Genomic DNA, 16,688 nt, shown 5'->3' with positions numbered 1-16,688 from the left:
GACGCAGCAGGAATGCTGCCCTGGTTGCTGACAGCACGAAGGGAGGGGCCACCTGTGAAGCCCCGGGCCAGGTGCAGGGCACGCACTTCGTAGGCGGCGGCTGTGAGTCTTAGAACATTGCCCACCCCTCGAACTGCATGGCAGTATTAGAGTTCCAGGATTTCAGCTCCCCCTGCCAGCTTTTACCACGAGCTCCATGGCATAGACCTTACACCACATCTGTGCGGTCAGTCCTTCCCGCGTCATGATAACAAGACCAGCTACAGCCATCACACAGGTAAGAATAAGGCCATCCAGCACCATGATATGGGGTGAGATTGGTCATGGCGGACAATTAAATAAGAAAGGTTCTTTTTATGAATTTGCCTTTACAGGTACAGAGAAACGATGTTGCCTCCAAACATTTAGAGAGAAAATGCTCTCAAGGACAGAGACGTACCGTCTCTGGGTAACATCTTGTAGCTCAGCTGCCCGTGGTACTAGCAGCATTTCTTTTTAAGCCAATACTCTCATGTTATTTTATTACATAATTATCCAGAGTGCTACAGTCCCCTTCTGTGTGACAATAAAAGGCTCTTTTTGGAAAGAAGGAATATTCCTCCAAATGCTCAGAGGTATTTGTAAAACAACAGAAACATCCTGAGAAATGAATGTAATGGCTTAAGGGAAGGATTTTTATTTTTTGGCAAAAAAAGAATGCAGTCATCTATTAATATGATATCAGGGTCTAACGCAGATCTCGAAGATTAAAAAACATTCTCTGTTTTATTCAAGAGGGACCAGTAGCAGGAAAGCATTGGAAGTTAGACTTTTTTGATGAGTCAGGGTAGGCATATGCACTGCTCTAATTAAATAAAAATTAATCAGTAAGTGTGATGACACCAGCATGAGTTTGCTTGCTAGACAACAAACGTCAGAGAGCTGTACACGAAACCTGTTACACTAACAGATAACGCTCATTAAAGAGATAAAATATTCTACTGACTCACACTACGAAGTACTCTACTGATTTACACTACGACGGTGTGTTAAATGTAAACTAATTTACATGCAACGTTTTAAGAATGAAAAGTGAAAGAAGGCAGGCTTGTATGGGTGTCTGTCAAAGCCCTAAGTATAATGAATTCTTCTTACGAATCTCATTAGGCAGGTTGTTCTGGTTTTGTTTTTCCTAGTACGTATTCAGCATCTGTGCTCACTTCTGTTGTCTGACAGCACCACAGAGGTTAGAAAAGAAAGAAACTTGGAAGTTACCTTGTCTGAATTCATCAGGCCCACAGGTTTAAGACATCTCTCAAGTTCACGGAGATAGTAACCGAAGGAGCTAGAAGCTAGAATAAGGGTACAGTCATCTTGTCCAAAAGACGGTGCTCCTTAGAAGATTTAAAGGAAACAAACCTTGTTCTTGTCATTCCCAACGTTGGTGACCAAATCACGCTCAGTTTGCTTTTAATACAAACCAACCAAGAAACTCTGCGGCCATGTTCAAATATCTCCAAAACACCTCGATGAAAAAACGATCAATCCAGGGCATAAAAAGAAAAGGAAGGAAGAACGAGAGGAAGAGGGGAAGGAAAAGAAAGGAAATATGCAAAAATCTTAAGCAACCTGTTTACGGGTGCCATTTGCTCAATTTTGTCCAATTTTGTCCAGATGGAGACAAAAACGTCACCAAAAGAGACATCTCTGGGATAGACAGGAATTGAATGCGAAGTTCAGAACCCATTGATTTTCCATCCCTTTGCTTGACCCACATACTCTGGCTTCCTCTACACTCTGTGGAATAGACCCAAGACTGCTTAGCTGTGCAGAAGAGAGCACGGTCACCATGATCTCGCGTCGATGTGCAAGACACCGTTTAAAAAGGAAACCTCAGGGCTTCCCTGGTGGCGCAGGGGTTGAGAGTCCGCCTGCCGATGCAGGGGACACGGGTTCGTGCCCCGGTCCAGGAAGATCCCACATGCCGCGGAGCGGCTGGGCCCGTGAGCCATGGCCGCTGAGCCTGCGCGTCCGGAGCCTGTGCTCCGCAACGGGAGAGGCCACAGCAGTGAGAGGCCCGCGTACCGCAAAAAAAATAAAAAAATAAAAAATAATAAAAAGGAAACCTCAGAAGGAAGTCTTCCCAGTACCTCTGAAAAACATGCTACGTTTCTCAGAAATAGGGTAATCTGCTTAGGGAGAAGGGACACAGAGAGCAAGGCAATCCCTGCCGTCCTCACAGACGCAGCAAGAAGAACACAAGCTGGAGAAGAAGGAAACACAGTGGGGCTCACAGCATCCATGGAAGACCCCAGGGCTACTGCATCGAGACTCACCAAGGCCGTAGCCCATGGAGGGTCCTCTGCCTCCCGAATCTACCCTGTGCCTAACTTTGCTACAGACAAGGGGTTGTTCACATTGAATTGCTAAAATAATAAGTGGTGATAAGGATTAATGCTGTGATTCCTTTTCTTCGTTCATCTCTTTGATCACCAGCCCACAGACCCAGACTCCTCTTGCTGCTGTATCCACCGGTAACCGCAAGCATGGACTCGGGGCTGAGATGCTTTTTATACTCTGCTTACCTTTCACAGTTAGTGTTTGTTTGGCTTCCTTTTTTTTGAAACACAAAAACAAAAAGCACGTGCTGTCTCTAAAGGCATCGGGGACATAGGTGGAAACTCAGAGAACATGAGATAGAAGCAGGAAAAGCCTCAGTCACATTTGAAGGACAGACTGAAGATAAAGATACACATACCAACACTCCAATCCATTTCCTCGGCAGCATCTCCATAAGCGCCGTGTTTACTTTTGCCGGCAAAGTCCTTCGAAGAGAAGAGAGCCGTGTGCATGTGTAGGAAAGCCAGGACAAGCAAGAAAGGGGTCTTAGCATTCCTGAAAAAAAAAAAACCAAAATCTAAGAGCAAAATAAACATGTTGGCCACCGTTGTTGTTTGTTTGTTTTTATTCTGAAAGTGAAAATGTATATTCCCTTGGTAAAAAAAGATGGCACTTATAATTTCAGTCTCAAACGATGATATCAGATTCAGCATACTAACTAAGGAAAATTAAATCAGCTCCGACTTAATGGCAGTGAACTTTAAAAATTTTTTTTTATTTTGTATCGGAATGTAGTTGATTAACAATGTTGTGTTGGTTTCGGGCATACAGCAAAGGGATTCAGTTATCCATATACCTGTATCTGTTGTTTTTCAAGTTCTTTTCCCATTTAGGTTATTACAGGATATTGAGCAGAGTTCTCTGTGCTATACAGAAGGTCCCTGTTGGTGATCTATTTTATTTTATTTTTTTTTTTATTTTTATTTTTTTGCGGTACACAGGCCTCTCACTGTTGTGGCCTCTCCCGTTGCGGAGCACAGGCTCCGGATGCGCAGGCCCAGCGGCCATGGCTCACGGGCCCAGCCGCTCCGCGGCATATGGGATCCTCCCAGACCGGGGCACGAACCCGTATCCCCTGCATCGGCAGGTGGACTCTCAACCACTGCGCCACCAGGGAGGCCTGGTGATCTATTTTAAATATGGCAGCGTGTACGTGTCGATCCCAAACTCCCAATCTATCTCTCCCTGCTACCCTTACCCACTGGTAACCATAAGTTTGTTCTCTAAGTCTGTGAGTCTGCTTCTGTTTTGTAAATAAGTTCATTTGTATCAGTTTTTTAAGATTTCATGTATAAGCAGTATCATATAATATTTGTCTTTTTCTGACTTACTTCACTTAGTATGATAATCTCCAGATCCACCCATGTTGCTGCAAATGGCATTATTTCATTCTTTTTAGTGGCTGAGTAATATTCCATTGTATATATGTACCACACCTTCCTCATCCATTCCCGTATGTTCACAGCAGCACTATTCACAACAGCCAAGACATGGAAGCAACCTAAGTGTCCATCAACGAATTAATGCATAAAGAAGATATGGCCACCATTCTGATTAGGATCAACCTATGATGACACGATGCAGTTTGAAAATTCAGAAAACACCACTGAATGATGCTGAATACTGAATCTCTTATTTGGGGGATGGCAAGTCTCTCTCCATAGGTAGCTCATTGTACCCTCTACAGATCAGCAGACTGATGTGCTATGTCCTTGAGATATTCTCCAAAGAGACAACTCAGAAAAAAAAATGTATGGGAGAATGACCTACTTTTTTCTTGAATTCTATTCTTCCCTCTCTCTCTGAAATTTATATGAATTGAAGCACCTACAAAACTGTATTCTTTCTGGAAAACACACACACACACACACGCACGCATGCACATTCCTATCTAGTAAAGACAGTATCTTGAGTTGTCAACTACTTAGATCCACAGTTGAAAGCCAGTTCAACCCTGCGTGCCACCATGTTGCCCACCTTCTACTATAGAACAAGTCTCCTGGCAGGAACACTCCACTGTCAATACTGAATTTTGGAAGTTAAATGGAACATCCTCTGAACTGGCCTCAATCTGTACTTTAGTCGAGAGAGACGGATGGTATTGCAAAAGCTTTTCGTAGTTCAGAGTACACCTAAACCTACTCTGGTGGAATTGTTGAGAAAGCACAGATGCTGGAGCATTCTAAGTCTCTGGAGCGTTAAAAGTCACTGTGCACATGTGGTCCTTGGGACAACTGCCAGGCAGCATGGTTACTGTAAGGAGGTCTGGGGGTTCACATCCGAGTCTGCTCAAAGGGATCAGTAAGTCACATCACTTCCTCTTGACATCTAGTGGACCTCTGAGAAATACACTCAATTGCTGTGTTTCAATTTCATGCAGCAGCCTTCTCCTATACCTCACTCCAGGCAACCATCAGCAATTCCTTTCTGGCTAAAAGGGAATACTGAGTGAGTGCCCTTGTGAAGGCTATCAGGGCACAAATGAAGAAGGGAATGAATGCATTAATGGGTGAATGAATGTAATTTCTAATAAAGCATTTGCTGGTCTACCCAAGGGTCACTTATATGCTCTCCTTCTCCCACTAGACCACAGGCTGGGGCATGTCATCTACATCTGTGGATTCCTGGCACCAGCACGGTGACTGGCAGGTAGCATCGGTTCTGTAAACCTCTGTTATTCAATGAAATATTGCATTAGCTCTTTCAGCTTCAAAAGTACCACCCAGAACTTTAGTGAACTACTTGGGACTCATGAATGCAACGTGGTTCATGTACAAGTTGCTCTACAGCAGGTATTATTATATATATATATATATATATATATATATGCGTGTATATATATTTTATATATACAAAATAATATATATACACATATATGTATAAATATTTTATACATATATACACACACACACGTATGTGTCTGTGTGTGTGTCTATCTATATATGTAGATCTATATCTCCAAACTTCTAACCTAAGTCAAAAGTCTCTGGCTGGGGCCTCCCTGGTGGCGCAGTGGTTGAGAGTCCGCCTGCCGATGCAGGGGATACGGGTTCGTGCCCCGGTCTGGGAGGATCCCATATGCCGCGGAGCGGCTGGGCCCGTGAGCCATGGCCGCTGGGCCTGCGCGTCCGGAGCCTGTGCTCCGCAACGGGGGAGGCCACAACAGTGAGAGGCCCGCATACCGCAAAAAAAAAAAAAAAAAAAAAAAAAAAAAAGTCTCTGGCTGTTTTGGAGGAATCACACCCTGTGTTTGACATTTTTGCCATTGAGCAAAAGTTCTAAAGGAAGAATCTATTTAATTCAAGCAACAAGTAACAAGTTCTAAAGGAAGAATCTATTTAATTCAAGCAACAAGTAAAAAGTTCTAAAGGAAGAATCTATTTAATTCAAGCAACAAGTAACAAGTTCTAAAGGAAGAATCTATTTAATTCAAGCAACAAGTAAAAAGTTCTAAAGGAAGAATCTATTTAATTCAAGCAACAAGTAAAAAGTTCTAAAGGAAGAGTCTATTTAACTCAAACAATGAGCAAAAGTTCTAAAGGAAGAATCTATTTAATTCAAGCAACGTTGCTTGTATATGTTTACTTACGAACCTAACCCCTCATGAGAACCAAAACCACTTCAAATTTACAGCTGGGTCTCACAAATGCCATAACTTTACCTCTAATAAATAAATGGATGACACTCCTCTAAATTCATTTTCCGTTTCCTAAAGTGACTACAACTTGGGTTCCTTCAGCTCCTACTGCACTAGTGAGTCAACTGCTCCCATCTACTGAGTATCACACTTTCAAGGTCGCTCGCTTTTGGGAACAGAAAATAAACACAAAAGAACACACGATGAGTAGTCACGCACTTCCTGTTCTCTGAAAACAGCAAATTCAGCAACTTGTTGTTGATTACTTTTTTTTAATTTTTTTTAATTAGTTTCTGCTTTATAACAAAGTGAATCAGTCATACATATACATCTGTTCCCACATCCCTTCCCTCATGCATCTCCCTCCCTCCCACCCTCCCTATCCCACCCCTCCAGGCGGTCACAAAGCACCGAGCTGATCTCCCTGTGCTATGCGGCTGCTTCCCACTATCTATCTCCCTTACGTTTGGTAGTGTATATATGTCCATGCCTCTCTTTCGCTTTGTCACAGCTTACCCTTCCCCCTCCCCATATCCTCAAGTCCATTCTCAAGTAGGTCTGTGTCTTTATTCCCGTTTTACCCCTAGGTTCTTCATGACATTTTTTTTTTAATTCCGTATATATGTGTTAGCATACGGTATTTGTCTTTCTCTTTCTGACTTACTTCACTCTGTATGACAGACTCTAGGTCTATCCACCTCATTACAAATAGCTCAGTTTCATTTCTTTTTATGGCTGAGTAATATTCCATTGTATATATGTGCCACATCTTCTTTATCCATTCATCCGATGATGGACACTTAGGTTGTTTCCAGCTCCGGGCTATTGTGAATAGAGCTGCAATGAACATTTTGGTACATGTCCCTTTTTGAATTATGGTTTTCTCAGGGTATATGCCTAGTAGTGGGATTGCTGGGTCATGTTGTTGATTACTTGAATAGTGTTTTATATTTCCAGCACTGGGAGATGAATTCTGTCATATTTTTTTCTTTTACAAGAGCATAAAATGAAGAAATACTGTTATTATTTCACAACTAAGAAAGCAAAAAAAAAAAAAAAAAAGGTTATAAGTGGCTTGCCCCACTTCTCTCAGTAACTAGAGTTTGAAGGCAGGAGAATTAGAACCCACAACCTCTGTTGTATAAATCTCACTGTTGCCTCTCAGAAAGAAAAGAAGAGATATTCGTGTGCAGACAGATGCACAGGGGCTGTCATCCAAGCTGATGATCTTCGCATGAGCATGTGTACCAAAGGCATCCCTTGGGTACCTCAAAGGGTACATACCCTTGAAGACCCTGAAAGAAGTGAGACTAAGCCATGGTACACCAGGGACTTTGGCCACACAGGTGGCCTGTTCAATTTCCACCCCAGTCATTCTGGGTGCACGTTTCCTCACACCTGGATGCACTGTACCTCCTTCTCAAGAAGCAGATTAGGGCCCTAAAAACTGGCTTGGATTTCCCAAAAGGAACATAAAATCTCACTCTTCATACTCGTCCCAAAATAGACAGTTACATTACGAATGGGTACAATCTCAGGGCCACCTGAGGCTCATCTGGTCTCCTATTTATCTTTAGACTTAGCGTTAAGGAAAATAGACAAGGAAGCTTAAAAACTCCATTTCCCAAGCACGTACATGGTCATAACTTAAAATGCAGGATGTGGGCTTCCCTGGTGGCGCAGTGGTTGAGAGTCCTCCTGCCGATGCAGGGGACACGGGTTCATGCCCCGGTCCGGGAAGGTCCCACATGCTGTGGAGCGGCTGGGCCTGTGAGCCACGGCCGCTGAGCCTGCGCGTCCGGAGCCTGTGCTCCGCAACGGGAGAGGCCACAACAGTGAGAGGTCCACATACCGCAAAAAAAAAAAAAAAAAAAAATGCAGGATGTGATTGGCAGAGAAGGATGAGCTACTGCACGCCCAACAGCTTGGGAAAAAAAAAAGAAAACTGAGGAAAGAGGCAGCCATCAACATTACTGGCATTTTATAATCACAGGGATCACAAGATGAAGGCATTTGAAAACGTGAGGTGAGAATGAAAAAGCAAAGGATAAAGTGGGGGCAACAAGCAAACAAGGGAGCCCAAGACCAACGTCCTTCGTAAAGAGAGCAGGAAGAACAGTTGAGTTGAGTCCAAGAGGTACCCCTTTGGGGCTCAATCAATGACCACGGGATGTGATTTCTGTCTTGTAATGTAGGGGGACCCTGAGTGGAAGGGGAGAGGGCCATTCTTGCATTGAGTATAAATATGCACCTATGTAGAGAATTATTTTTCTGTAATCTCTTTGGCATCCAGTAGACTGCCCATGACCGATACCAGCCAAGGTGCTAGGTGTCCAAGAAGACTGATGAGGTTTTCTACACAAAAACCAACCCTGGAACATTTAGGGAAGTGTACCCAGCTGCACAAAGTCTGAATCAGGAAGATTTACCCTCCGGGAGCAGAGGGGTGATCAGTGTAGCACGGGCATCTGTGCTGGACAGACATCCATCATTACTGCCCTGCACACACCCTGAGATGTGACGGACAGCCTGCTCTTTGGTGGTGGGGGAGGAACCCTTGCTCAGCCTTATCCTTCAAGAGAGCGCAGGAAAGGCCATCCTCCCTCGTTCAGAAGGCCCAGGTCTCTCCTCCTCTCTACGACCTTGAAAACTAAATGACGCTGGAGCAAGTTGGCGGGAGGGAGATGTCTCCCCGTAACTGCTTAGCTCCTTTTTTATTAGCTGGAGCACTTCAGTAAACAACGCTCTTGAAAATTTATTGCCACTTTCTCGCACGCTGTGTGAAAAGACAGAACTTTCAGCTGCTACGTGCCTTCCCTCTATTTGTTACAAATACAGAAGGCAGGTGTGCACCTTCCCAGCAACCTGCAATCACTCCAATCTCAGGATCAAAAAGATTTACATCCCGTCCACGCGTGAGTGAAACCTAGGCAAGAAGATGGCTATGGCGTTATTATTTTTTTTTCTGTCTGCCACGGTCTTGCATACCATGTTCCTCTTCTCAAAGTTTGACCTTGATTATTCACAGAGTGTCCCCATTTGAGTCAGCGTAGGGAATGATAAGAATGCAAATAGGGACGTCTGTGGATTCCTCCTGAGACCCCTCAGATGCTGGTGATTAGACTGAGGCATAAACCAGATAGCGGTGTCAACAGTCACCCAGCCGGAGTCCGTGTGACCACCGCTCTGTACGCACAGAAGTGGACACGCCTGGCTGTTCACTTCATCCATCCAGGCCTTTCACATCTATTCTGCCCACGTGACTCTAGGCACTAAAAATATAAAGCTAAGCTGGACCGGCTCCTGCCACCAGCAACTCACAGTTCAGACAAGACCGTGATTAATTGGTCTCAGCTGCTTTAAGTTCCACGATGGAGCACATCAGAGGATGGATACAGAGAAGGAGAGTGAATCTCAACCTGGTAGGGGTCAGAACTCACTCCTGGAGAGAGAGAGAGATTCCAGAAGTTCCTGCCGTGCGCCAGTGTATGTGAACGCTTTCCATAAATGCACCGGCGTCCGAGCCATGGTCCCCTGGATGCTATTCAGATACAGGAGTGGACAATGGCAGAGACGTAACCTGTGTACTTACCTGGTGAGCTTTTAAAAGCACACTTTCTATGGCATGTGGCCCCAAACGATTCACTGAACACTTCAGGATACATTTTTTAAAACAAAACCCCCACTATATGGATTTTTACCGCTAACTGAAAGATACCACTGACTTCCGGGGAAGATGGCGGAAGAGTAAGACGCGGAGATCACCTTCCTCCCCACAGATACACCAGAAATACAGCTACACGTGGAACAACTCCTACAGAACACCTACTGAACGCTGGCAGAAGACCTCAGACCTCCCAAAAGGCAAGAAACTCCCCACATACCTGGGTAGGGTAAAAGAAAAAAGAAAAAACAGAGACAAAAGGATAGGGACGGGACCTGCACCTGTGGGAGGGAGCCGTGAAGGAGGAAAGGTTTCCACACACTAGAAGCCCCTTCGAGGGCAGAGGCTGTGGGTGGCGGAGGGGGGAAGCTTCGGAGCCGCGGAGGAGAGCGCAGCAACAGGGGTGCGGAGGGCAAAGCGGAGAGATTCCCGCACAGAGGGTCGGTGCCGACCGGCACTCACCAGCCCGAGAGGCTTGTCTGCTTGGCCCCCGGGGCGGGCGGGGCTGGGAGCTGAGGCTTGGGCTTCAGTCGGAGCGCAGGGAGAGGACTGGGGCTGGCAGCGTGAACACAGCCTGAAGGGGCTAATGCGCCACAGCTAGCCGGGAGGGAGTCCGGGAAAAAGTCTGGAGCTGCCGAAGAGGCAAGAGACTTTTCCTTCCCTCTTTGTTTCCTGGTGGGCGAGGAGAGGGAATTCAGAGCGCTGCTTAAAGGAGGCTCCAGAGACGGGCGCGAGGCGCGGCTGAAAGCGCGGAGCCCAGAGACGGGCGTGGGACGCTGGGGCTGCTGCTGCCGCCACCAAGAAGCCTGTGTGCGAGCGCAGGTCACTGTCCACACCCCGCTTCCGGGGAGCCTGTGCAGCCCGTCACTGCCGGGGTCCCGGGATCCACGGGCGGCTTCCCTGGGAGAACGCACGGTGCGCCTCGGGCTGGTGCAACGTCACGCCGTCGCCCCGCCTCCGTGCCCCTCCCTCCCCCGAAGCGGCTGCTCCTTTAACCCTGTCCTGTCTGAACGAAGAACAGACGCCCTCCGCGACCTACACGCAGAGGCGGGGCCCAGTCCAAAGCTGAGACCCAGGAGCTGTGAGAACAAAGAAGAGAAAGGGAAATCTCTCCCAGCAGCCTCAGAAGCAGCGGATTAAAGCTCCACAATCAACTTGATGTACCCTGCATCTGTGGAATACATGAATAGACAACACATCATCCCAAATTGAGGAGCCAGGAGTCAGTGCTGTGCCTCTGAGGTGGGAGAGCCAACTTCAGGACACTGGTCCACAAGAGACCTCCCAGCTCCACATAATATCAAACGGCGAAAATCTTCCAGAGATCTCCATCTCAACACCAGCACCCAGCTTCACTCAACGACCAGCAAGCTACAGTGCTGGACACCCTATGCCAAACAACTAGCAAGACAGGAACCCAACGCCACCCATTAGCAGAGAGGCTGCCTAAAATCATAAAAAGTCCACAGACACCCCAAAACACACCACCAGACGTGGACCTGCCCACCAGAAAGACAAGATCCAGCCTCATCCACCAGAACACAGGCACTAGTCCCCTCCACCAGGAAGCCTACACAACCCACTGAACCAACCTTAGCCACTGGGGACAGACACCAAAAACAACAGGAACTACGAACCTGCAGCCTGCAAAAAGGAGACCCCAAACACAGTAAGATAAGCAAAATGAGAAGACAGAAAAACACACAGCAGGAGAAGGAGCAAGATAAAAACCCACCAGACCTAACAAATGAAGAGGAAATAGGCAGTCTACCTGAAAAAGAATTCAGAATAATGATAGTAAAGATGATCCAAAATCTTGGAAATAAAATAGACAAAATGCAAGAAACAGTTAACAAGGACCTAGAAGAACTAAAGATGAATCAAGCATCGATTAAAAACACAATAAATGAAATGAAAAATACTCTAGATGGAATCAATAGCAGAATAACTGAGGCAGAAGAACAGATAAGTGACCTGGAAGATAAAATAGTGGAAATAACTACTGCAGAGCAGAAGAAAGAAAAAAGAATGAAAAGAACTGAGGACAGTCTCAGAGACCTCTGGGACAACATTAAACGCACCAACATTCGAATTATAGGGGTTCCAGAAGAAGAAGAGAAAAAGAAAGGGGCTGAGAAAATATTTGAAGAGATTATAGTTGAAAACTTCCCTAATATGGGAAAGGTAATAGTCAGTCAAGCCCAGGAGGCACAGAGAGTCCCATACAGGATAAATCCAAGGAGAAATACGCCAAGACACATATTAATCAAACTGTCAAAAATTAAATACAAAGAAAACATATTAAAAGCAGCAAGGCAAAAACAACAAATAACACACAAGGGAATCCCCATCAGGTTAACAGCTGATCTTTCAGCAGAAACTCTGCAAGCCAGAAGGGACTGGCAGGACATATTTAAAGTGATGAAGGAGAGAAACCTGCAGCCAAGATTACTCTACCCAGCAAGGATCTCATTCAGATTTGATGGAGAAATTAAAACGTTTACAGACAAGCAAAAGCTGAGAGAGTTCAGCACCACCAAACCAGCTTTACAACAAATGCTAAAGGAACTTCTCTAGGCAAGAAACACAACAGAAGGAAAAGACCTACAATAACAAACCCAAAACAATTAAGGAAATGGGAATAGGAACATACATATTGATAATTACCTTAAATGTAAATGGACTAAATGCTCCCACCAAAAAACAGATTGGCTGAATGGATACAAAAACAAGACCCATATATATGCTGTCTACAAGAGACCCACTTCAGACCTAGAGACACATACAGACTGAAAGTAAGGGGATGGAAAAAGATATTCCATGCAAATGGAAACCAAAAGAAAGCTGGAGTAGCAATTCTCATATCACACAAAATAGGCTTTAAAATAAAGACTCCTAGAAGAGACAAAGAAGGACACTACATAATGATCAAGGGATCGATCCAAGAAGAAGATATAACAATTGTAAATATTTATGCACCCAACATAGGAGCACCTCAATACATAAGGCAAATACTAACAGCCATAAAAGGGGAAATCGACAATAACACATTCATAGTAGGGGACTTTAACACCCCACTTTCACCAATGGACAGATCATCCAAAATGAAAATAAATAAGGAAACACAAGCTTTAAATGATACATTAAACAAGATGGACTTAATTGATATTTATAGGACATTCCATCCAAAAACAACAGAATACACATTTTTCTCAAGTGCTCATGGAACATTCTCCAGGATAGATCATATCTTGGGTCACAAATCAAGCCTTGGTAAATTTAAGAAAATTGAAATTGTATCAACTATCTTTTCCGACCACAATGCTATAAGACTAGATATCAATTACAGGAAAAGATGTGTAAAAAATACAAACACATGGAGGCTAAACAATACACTACTTAATAACGAAGTGATCACTGAAGAAATCAAAGAGGAAATTAAAAACTACCTAGAAACAAATGACAATGGAGACACGATGACCCAAAACCTATGGGATGCAGCAAAAGCAGTTCTAAGAGGGAAGTTTATAGCAATACAATCCCACCTTAAGAAACAGGAAACATCTCGAATAAGCAACCTAACCTTGCACCTAAAGCAATTAGAGAAAGAAGAACAAAAACACCCCAAAGTTAGCAGAAGGAAAGAAATCATAAAAATCAGATCAGAAATAAATGAAAAAGAAATGAAGGAAACGATAGCAAAGATCAATAAAACTAAAAGCTGGTTCTTTGAGAAGATATACAAAATTGATAAACCATTAGCCAGACTCATCAAGAAAAAAAGGGAGAAGACTCAAATCAATAGAATTAGAAATGAAAAAGGAGAAGTAACAACTGACACTGCAGAAATACAAAAGATCATGAGAGATTACTACAAGCAACTCTATGCCAATAAAATGGACAACCTGGAAGAAATGGACAAATTCTTAGAAATGCACAACCTGCCAAGACTGAATCAGGAAGAAATAGAAAATATGAACAGACTAATCACAAGCATTGAAATTGAAACTGTGATAAAAAATCTTCCAACAAACAAAAGCCCAGGACCAGATGGCTTCACAGGCGACTTCTATCAAACATTTAGAGAAGCGCTAACACCTATCCTTCTCAAACTCTTCCAAAATATAGCAGAGGGAGGAACACTCCCAAACTCATTCTACGAGGCCACCATCACCTTGATATCAAAACCAGACAAGGATGTCACAAAGAAACAAAACTACAGGCCAATATCACTGATGAACATAGATGCAAAAATCCTCAACAAAATACTAGCAAACAGAATCCAAAAGCACATTAAAAGGATCATACACCATGATCAAGTGGGGTTTATTCCAGGAATGCAAGGATTCTTCAATATACGCAAATCAATCAACATGATACACCATATTAACAAATTGAAGGAGAAAAACCATATGATCATCTCAATAGATGCAGAGAAAGCTTTCGACAAAATTCAACACCCATTTATGATAAAAACCCTGCAGAAAGTAGGCATAGAGGGAACTTTCCTCAACATAATAAAGGCCATATATGACAAACCCACAGCCAACATCGTCCTCAACAGTGAAAAACTGAAAGCATTTCCACTAAGATCAGGAACAAGACAAGGTTGCCCACTCTCACCACTCTTATTCAACATAGTTTTGGAAGTTTTAGCCACAGTAGTCAGAGAAGAAAAGGAAATAAAAGGAATCCAAATTGGAAAAGAAGAAGTAAAGCTGTCACTGTTTGCAGATGACATGATACTATACATAGAGAATCCTAAAGATGCTACCAGAAAACTACTAGAGCTAATCAATGAGTTTGGTAAAGTAGCAGGATACAAAATTAATGCACAGAAATGTCTGGCATTCCTATACACTAATGATGAAAAATCTGAAAGTGAAATCAAGAAAACACTCCCATTTACCATTGCAACAAAAAGAATAAAATATCTAGGAATAAACCTACCTAAGGAGACAAAATACCTGTATGCAGAAAATTATAAGACACTGATGAAAGAAATTAAAGATGATACAAATAGATGGAGAGATATACCATGTTCTTGGATTGGAAGAATTAACATTGTGAAAATGACTCTACTACCCAAAGCAATCTACAGATTCAATGCAATCCCTATCAAACTACCACTGGCATTTTTCACAGAACTAGAACAAAAAATTTCACAATTTGTATGGAAACACAAAAGACCCCGAATAGCCAAAGCAATCTTGAGAACGAAAAATGGAGCTGGAGGAATCAGGCTCCCTGACTTCAGACTATACTACAAAGCTACAGTAATCAAGACAGTATGGTATTGGCATAAAAACAGAAAGATAGATCAATGGAACAGGATAGAAAGCCCAGAGATAAACCCATGCACATATGGTCACCTTATCTTTGATAAAGGAGGCAAGAATGTACAGTGGAGAAAGGACAGCCTCTTCAATAAGTGGTGCTGGGAAAACTGGACAGGTACATGTAAAAGTATGAGATTAGATCACTCTCTAACACCATACACAAAAATAAGCTCAAAATGGATTAAAGACCTAAATGTAAGGCCAGAAACTATCAAACTCTTAGAGGAAAACATAGGCAGAACTCTCTATGACATAAATCACAGCAAGATCCTTTTTGACCCACCTCCTAGAGAAATGGAAATAAAGACAAAAATAAACACATGGGACCTAATGAAACTTAAAAGCTTTTGCACAGCAAAGGAAACCATAAACAAGACCAAAAGACAACCCTCAGAATGGGAGAAAATATTTGCAAATGAAGCAACTGACAAAGGATTAATCTCCAAAATTTATAAGCAGCTCATGCAGCTCAGTAACAAAAAAACAAACAACCCAATCCAAAAATGGGCAGAAGACCTTAATAGACATTTCTCCACAGAATATATACAGATTGCCAACAAACACATGAAAGGATGCTCAACATCATTAATCATTAGAGAAATGCAAATCAAAACTACAATGAGGTATCATCTCACACCAGTCAGAATGGCCATCATCCAAAAATCTAGAAACAATAAATGCTGGAGAGGGTGTGGAGAAAAGGGAACACTCTTGCACTGCTGGTGGGAATGTGAATTGGTACAGCCACTATGGAGAACGGTATGGAGGTTCCTTAAAAAACTACAAATAGAACTACCATATGACCCAGCAATCCCACTACTGGGCATATACCCTGAGAAAACCATAATTCAAAAAGAGACATGTACCAAAATGTTCATTGCAGCTCTATTCACAATAGCCCGGAGCTGGAAACAACCTAAGTGTCCATCATCGGATGAATGGATAAAGAAGATGTGGCACATATATACAATGGAATATTACTCAGCCATAAAAAGAAATGAAATTGAGCTATTTGTAATGAGGTGGATAGACCTAGAGTCTGTCATACAGAGTGAAGTAAGTCAGAAAGAGAAAGACAAATACTGTATGCTAACACATATATATGGAATTTAAGAAAAAAAAATGTCATGAAGAACATAGGGGTAAGACAGGAATAAAGACACAGACCTACTAGAGAATGGACTTGAGGATATGGGGAGGGGGAAGGGTAAGCTGTGACAAAGTGAAAGAGCGGCATGGACATATATACACTACCAAACGTAAGGTACATAGCTAGTGGGAAGCAGCCGCATAGCACAGGGAGATCAGCTCGGTGCTTTGTGACAGCCTGGAGGGGTGGGATAGGGAGGGTGGGAGGGAGACGCAAAAGGGAGGGGATATGGGAACATATGTATATGTATAACTGATTAATTTTGTTATAAAGCAGTATTTTTTAAAAAAAGAAAGATACCACTAATTGGATGACAATTAGTTGTGAGGGGGGAAAAACTGGGAATTTTAACTTTCTACTTCTTTATATTTTTATGCTGCTTTGATTTTTTAAAGTAGCACATGCTATTTTCAAAACCACAGAAAAACGAAGATATATCTTAAATATAAAAACGAAGACAGGGGCCTCCCTGGTGGCGCAGTGGTTGAGAGTCCGCCTGCCGATGCAGGGGATACGGGT

General features: G+C 43.2%; 1 protein-coding gene across 9 annotated transcripts in view; it reads right to left on the bottom strand.

The window, feature by feature from the left end:
• STS (steroid sulfatase) overlaps nt 1-16,688 on the bottom strand; it is a 174,559-nt gene that overhangs the window by 58,512 nt on the left and 99,359 nt on the right. For all 9 annotated transcript variants that reach the window (XM_082609696.1, XM_082609698.1, XM_082609703.1 and 6 more), the window contains one exon: nt 2,738-2,874. In XM_082609696.1, the coding sequence (XP_082465822.1) occupies nt 2,738-2,874 (137 nt within the window). The remainder of the gene's footprint in view (nt 1-2,737; nt 2,875-16,688) is intronic.

The sequence above is a fragment of the Mesoplodon mirus genome, assembly GCF_964341445.2.
Source record: "Mesoplodon mirus genome assembly, chromosome: X".
Taxonomy (NCBI): Eukaryota; Metazoa; Chordata; class Mammalia; order Artiodactyla; family Ziphiidae; genus Mesoplodon; species Mesoplodon mirus.
The sequence above is the reverse complement of the archived record's forward strand: the minus strand, read 5'-3'. Positions and strand labels throughout refer to the sequence as shown.